This window comes from Triticum dicoccoides, chromosome 7A (genome assembly GCF_002162155.2).
Source record: "Triticum dicoccoides isolate Atlit2015 ecotype Zavitan chromosome 7A, WEW_v2.0, whole genome shotgun sequence".
Classification (NCBI taxonomy): Eukaryota; Viridiplantae; Streptophyta; class Magnoliopsida; order Poales; family Poaceae; genus Triticum; species Triticum dicoccoides.
In genome coordinates, this window is record NC_041392.1 from 671955463 (window position 1) to 671961486 (window position 6024).

Sequence of the window (6024 nt, forward strand, 5' to 3'; positions counted from 1 at the left end):
TCTGCCTAGACGCATCTAGCCTGTAGATCTGTGATTTATTCCGCATTTCTGGCGCCGTGAACTTGTAGATCTGAAATGTTTGGCGTAGATTCGACGGATTTACGAGTCCATTTAGGAATTTGTGCGGTTAATTTCTCTCTGAATGTCTACTTTCTGCTTACTTGAGCAGTGGCCACTGATTTAGATGCGTAAGTAATTGTTCATCTCTTCTTCACTGCAGGATTCCAGGTGTGCCACTCGCTGGGAGGAGGCACTGGCTCCGGAATGGGTACCCTGCTCATCTCCAAGATCAGGGAGGAGTACCCTGACCGGATGATGATGACATTCTCGGTGTTCCCATCGCCCAAGGTGTCTGACACTGTTGTGGAGCCATACAATGCTACCCTCTCTGTGCACCAGCTTGTTGAGAATGCGGATGAGTGCATGGTTCTTGATAACGAGGCTCTCTACGACATCTGCTTCCGGACGCTCAAGCTTACCACTCCCACCTGTAAGTGCTGAAATGTTCTCCAGGTTCATTTCTGCATTTTTCTTAAGTTGTGTATCAGCACTCAGTAATTGACATCTTTCTGAACTGTTATGTTGTCCTTACATATGTTGTCCACTGTCAGTGTTTACATTTATGTCTTCACTCATGGTCAGTCTCACATACGTGTTGCTTTCACATGATGCTCAGTAGGTGTTAACTTCTGCTAGTGTTCCGAGTTGTGTAGCGTATGGCCAGTTCTTCATTTCCATGAGTTAGTCTTTGGATTACCATGCGAGTCTATTGTTGCGTGCATTAAATGCAATTTGCGAACATGGTTGTCAGCATTTTGTTGTCACAGTATACATTTGCACATGTACACATCGTTACCTGTTTGTTGTGTATGGATCTTCTGGTACATATGCTTTATGACACTGATTGTCTAAATGTAAAAATTGATCTCAGTACCTTCAACACCATGAATGATAGTTATTTCTTAAGTTGGTGCTGTGCTAGTTTTGTAGGTGGTATTGCTAGAATCAGTATTCGATTGCTCATGTAAAATGGAGCCTTTTATTTTAAGCTCATGATTGCTGGACTGAAAAGAGTAACATTCTTAATACACTCATTGTTTTTAAGGCGTCCCGCCTTGGACGCTTAGGCGACGCTTAGGCGATAAGGCGCCCCCCCAGCGCCTTACAAATATGCCCGCCTTAGGCGCTTAGGCGTCCGCCTTAGGCGCTTAGGCGTCCGCCTTAGGCGCTTAGGCGTCGCCTAGGCGATAAGGCGCCCCCCAGCGCCTTAGGTCGCCTTACCGCCTTAAAAACTATGAATACACTGCACTAGCTAAAATTGTTTGCTTGGTTCTTACCTCTTTATGTTCTAAGTTGTGTACCACTCTACAACTGATTCTTCTTTTCCATTGTTGTGTACCACTCTGCGTGATGTTTGTAAATGCAATCTGCAAACAGCACAAAGGGATGTTATTTCTTCAGCTGTTGTTTGTGTTAGTCTTGTAGGTGGTATTACTTGAATCAGTTTACTGTCCATGTAAGCTCATGATTGGTGAACTGAAGATTAACATTCTTAGTATACTGCACCAGCTAATATACTACACCTTTATCTCTTTGTTTTGTATCGATCTTCTGGTACATATGTTTTATGCCACTGATTGTCTACATGTATACACTAATCTCATTGCCTTTAACACCATGAAGGATAGTTAGTTCATAAGCTGTTGCTTGTGCTAGCCTTGTTGGTGGTATTACTAGAGTCAGTATTTGATTTCACATGTTACCTGGAGCCTTTTAAGCTCATGATTGGCAGACTGAAAAGATGAACATTTGTACTATACCACATTAATTAATTTGTTGTTCTGTTTCTGCTCACAAATTTATTCACTTGGTTCTCATCTTTCTTTATTGATTGCAGTCGGTGATCTGAACCACCTTATCTCTGCAACCATGAGTGGTGTTACCTGCTGTCTCCGCTTCCCTGGTCAGCTGAATTCAGACCTCCGGAAGCTTGCTGTGAACCTGATCCCATTCCCACGTCTGCACTTCTTCATGGTTGGATTCGCACCGCTAACCTCGCGGGGTTCACAGATGTACCGTGCCCTCACTGTGCCCGAGCTCACCCAGCAGATGTGGGACTCAAAGAACATGATGTGCGCCGCTGACCCAAGGCACGGCCGCTACCTCACCGCCTCAGCCATGTTCCGTGGGAAGATGAGCACCAAGGAGGTGGACGAGCAGATGCTGAACGTGCAGAACAAGAACTCATCATACTTCGTTGAGTGGATCCCCAACAACGTCAAGTCGAGTGTCTGCGACATCCCGCCCACTGGCCTGAAGATGTCTTCCACATTTGTCGGCAACTCCACATCGATCCAGGAGATGTTCCGGCGCGTCAGCGAGCAGTTCACCGCCATGTTCAGGAGGAAGGCCTTCTTGCACTGGTACACGGGCGAGGGCATGGACGAGATGGAGTTCACCGAGGCCGAGAGCAACATGAACGACCTGGTGGCCGAGTACCAGCAGTACCAGGACGCGACGGTCGAGGAGGAAGAGGACTATGAGGATGAGCAGGAGGACGAGGAGGCCGCCTAAGCCATATCTCCTCCCATTCTTCCTATGGATATGCCTTATATCGCTCGTGCTCGTGGTGCTGTTAGCTGATGATAGCTAGATGCTATTTTTTTTTCCATTCTGAATGTCGGTCGTGTTGCCTTGACAGACTTATTTTTTCGTTATGTGGACCTGTGGTCGTCGTGTATGCTCATGTCGTGATGAGCATTTGGTGTAAGGTTTGACTGTGACTGCTTGGTGTGTTATTCAGTAGTGCTACTAGATTGAAAACCTCTATTCTGTGTCCAGTATTTTTGGGTCAAGTTGCCAAATATGCTTCTGTCATCTTGTGATCTTGCAATGCGTTTGAACTGGAGTCTATCATGCTTTGGGTGAATGAACTTCCAACCTACAGGCAAGCTCATTTGATCTTGGAATGAAGGCTTAAAGTTGAACTGACGAGTCAATTATGCTTTGGTTGGTTCTTGTAGCGCTATTATATACATATATGCTGTTATTATTTCTTAATGCCAAGTTGCCTTAACAAGCTTTTTTTAGGTTAATAGGCTTCGTTTCTTATACGAATCTCCTGCCATTTTGGATTGGCAAATCTGATTCACAATGTAGTTTTGGTCTTGTAGGAAAGTGGAATCTGTTTTGCTTTATGCATGTGAATAATCTTTAAAAAATGCAAGGGCATTTCAAAAGTAGAACTGGTGCGTGGCATAAACGATCAAACAGAACCTTCTTATAAGTGGCATCTGTTCTGTTTGGTTGAACTTTGTTAACACATCTGAGATCAGATTACAGGAGGGAATGAAAAAAAATGCCAGCTTTGTTTGGTTCGAGTGTGCACCGGAAACGTATCCCTTCATGGCGCTTGGTCGAGGAAGTTGCACAACTGTTCAAGAAGAGGAAATCTTGTACCACAACCATGGTGGCTCATGGTACCAGGAAAGCAGCAGACACACTGATCCAACACAGGCAAAACTGGATACCAAAATTTGGTGTAATAAAACTGAAGTAATCTTGGACTGAACGAATAACTTGGATATCCAGTACCACACAATATTTTCACTCTTCGACAGAAATGAAACTCAAAGTACAGAAGTCAGGTGCCAATGTTAGCAACCTCAGGTTTGGAGCTCGAAGGTATTGTGGCCATCCGGGCAATCAGTATTTCCCTCAACAGCTTGGATAGTAAAGAACAATGATCATATTGAAGTGATCTTGCCAGTTTCACCCCCTCAAAAGAAATTAAGTTCTCATTTTCATACATTGTTAATACTAAATCCACAAAATTATTATAGCTCACAGAGAAACTCTCGGATCACGCCGACAGTTGTGTGATACCACATGAATATCTAACATGATGACAGTCTCAAACATTAGGACGGACACTACAAAATCTCAGAAACTCGTAGGACAGTGGCTTATCCGAGGAAGTTCATGATCACCAGGTGGAGCACCAGATTGCACAGGACAAAATCTGCAAAGGCCCTTTCTGGAGGAAGATCCTGCAGATAATGTTTTGACGTACAGCGTCATGCTGGAAATCCAAAGAACAAACTATCGCAGCAGATAAAACACGAACAGTGAAAATAGAGTTACCTTGAATTCCTTGTTGTCCTTGTTGACTTGAATACGGAGGCACACTGCAAAAACGTAGGCAGTTACATATCATGCAGCCAAGGAAGGGTAACCAGGATCGAGAGGGGGTTAAGAAATTCTTACCAGCAAGCACTGCAGTTCCTATGCATGACAGGACACCTGAGAGGAACGAGTTGAAGGGAAATGACCCAACTACTCCCATGTAAGCAACCTGGTTTGCCACATGAGAGAGCATTTTAATAGCTTTCAAATGGCTTGCCTTTTTTTTAGTTATGGGTGAACCAGAAGACTTATGGCTTATAAGTTGAACACAAGGCTAATGCTTATTGCTTAGTCAGCAAACACACGTGATTAAAGGAAACTTGCACTGAATATTAATAATCTGGGTAAGACACCCTATATCACACCTAGACAACCACGGCTAACACTTTCATCTGCTAAATCAAACATTTAGCAATCCATGACATTTACGCCTACACGAATTCAGTTACCAGATGGCTAGGTAGAAGGTAGAGCAGATTTTTGCAAGCTGATACCCTGCTCCTATTCAAAATTGAGAAATGTGGTATAATAAGCAAAAATAATATCACACTTCCTAAATCCTCATGCTATACTAGAACAAAATATTTCATAATTTGAATATATTCTTGCTTTCTTCAAAAAACAAAGTTGTCCAAGTAAGATTCTAACTTCTCCATCCTAAATCATATATCTTCGGTAGAACATAAAGCATCAAAATTTACCTGAACAAGGGCAGTCACTATGGCGAAAACAACATACAGATCAATGATCTGCAGAAAAATGAGAATATGATGAGCAACCGGATAGTCGACAGTGGCCACAGGTTGGCAGTAACACGAGAGAGAATGGCAATTGCCTTGAGATTTGCGGGCGTGGCGGCATAGGCCTTGTTCAGGGACTGGATCAGGAGCTTGGCATCACCCGTATCCTTCGGCATCCTCGTGAATCCGTCAGAACGCCTGGAGTTAACCAGTAAGAAACAAAAATAATTCACAATCAGATTCTCTTGCACTGCAACAATGTTAATCAAAACCTAGCAGCTGACAGCATGCATCCGGAATTCGGACCCATTTCTTTCCAGAATGGTAATGCAAACAATGGATTTCTACTGTTACCGTAATGAAATGGGCAAGAATCAAAATCTGTTTGGTTGCTACGAAATGTAACATCAATCAATACCCGAGTTCAGTGCGAGTCGATTCGTGGGCTCACAAAAAAAAATTCAGATCACAAAAACCTTTTAATTGGTGATCTGTAGTTGAATCTAGATGTGGTTGCAGTCTATGACCAAATGTTGAATTCGGAAGAGATGTGTCGGTTTGCAACGACGTTAACACAAATTGTAATCGAATCAAGTGATTGTGGGTTTGGTTGGGGTGTCATGGCCATTTCCCCTTAATTTTGCTCCGTCCCGCGCTACATTGTGGTGTCTGGCTAAGAACCTTCATGCCCACACAGGCAGTACATAGTAAACCTTGAAGAGAGCATCATATTCATAACAATCTGAAAATATAGAAATCTGAAAACAGCAGCATCAGGCAGAGATCTCAACCAGCATTCAGAGTTTAAAGGGCACTCATTAGTCATTACATAAGCGCATGTGACAGAGATCTCAAAGCTGAGCAGGGCAAGCGCGGCAGGCAAGAACAGCTTGCGCAAAGGGCCCGGCCACAGGGTGATGGAGAACAGCCTGGGATCTGGAGGGAGAGGCGTGGGGTGCGGAGAACGGGAGGAGAAGAAGCGCCACTCACCTCAAGCAGTGACGGTCTGGCTGGCTTGCCGCGGCGCGCCGGTAGCTGCCCGCGAGGTAAGGAAGGCGAAGGGGAGGCAGATCGGGGGTTTCCGCCGCCGGCGCTCGTG

At 44.3% G+C, this 6024-nt stretch overlaps 2 protein-coding genes across 2 annotated transcripts in view; one reads left to right on the top strand and one right to left on the bottom strand.

The window, feature by feature from the left end:
• Nucleotides 1-2877, top strand: part of LOC119329399 (tubulin beta-3 chain-like) — a 3639-nt gene extending 762 nt beyond the window's left edge. The window contains exons 2-3 of the mRNA XM_037602441.1: nucleotides 221-490; nucleotides 1898-2877. Of these exons, the coding sequence (XP_037458338.1) occupies nucleotides 221-490; nucleotides 1898-2574 (947 nt within the window). The 3' untranslated portion in view covers nucleotides 2575-2877. The remainder of the gene's footprint in view (nucleotides 1-220; nucleotides 491-1897) is intronic.
• Nucleotides 2878-3730: 853 nt separating this feature from the next.
• On the bottom strand, nucleotides 3731-6018 carry LOC119329673 (dolichyl-diphosphooligosaccharide--protein glycosyltransferase subunit DAD1). The gene is made up of 6 exons (XM_037602737.1): nucleotides 5916-6018; nucleotides 5021-5123; nucleotides 4887-4934; nucleotides 4267-4354; nucleotides 4144-4187; nucleotides 3731-4049 (listed from the first exon to the last, which is right to left on the bottom strand). Exons 2-6 carry the CDS (start codon nucleotides 5099-5101, stop codon nucleotides 3966-3968), a joined length of 345 nt encoding a protein of 114 aa, XP_037458634.1. The 5' UTR covers nucleotides 5102-5123; nucleotides 5916-6018; the 3' UTR covers nucleotides 3731-3965.
• Nucleotides 6019-6024: the final 6 nt, after the last annotated feature.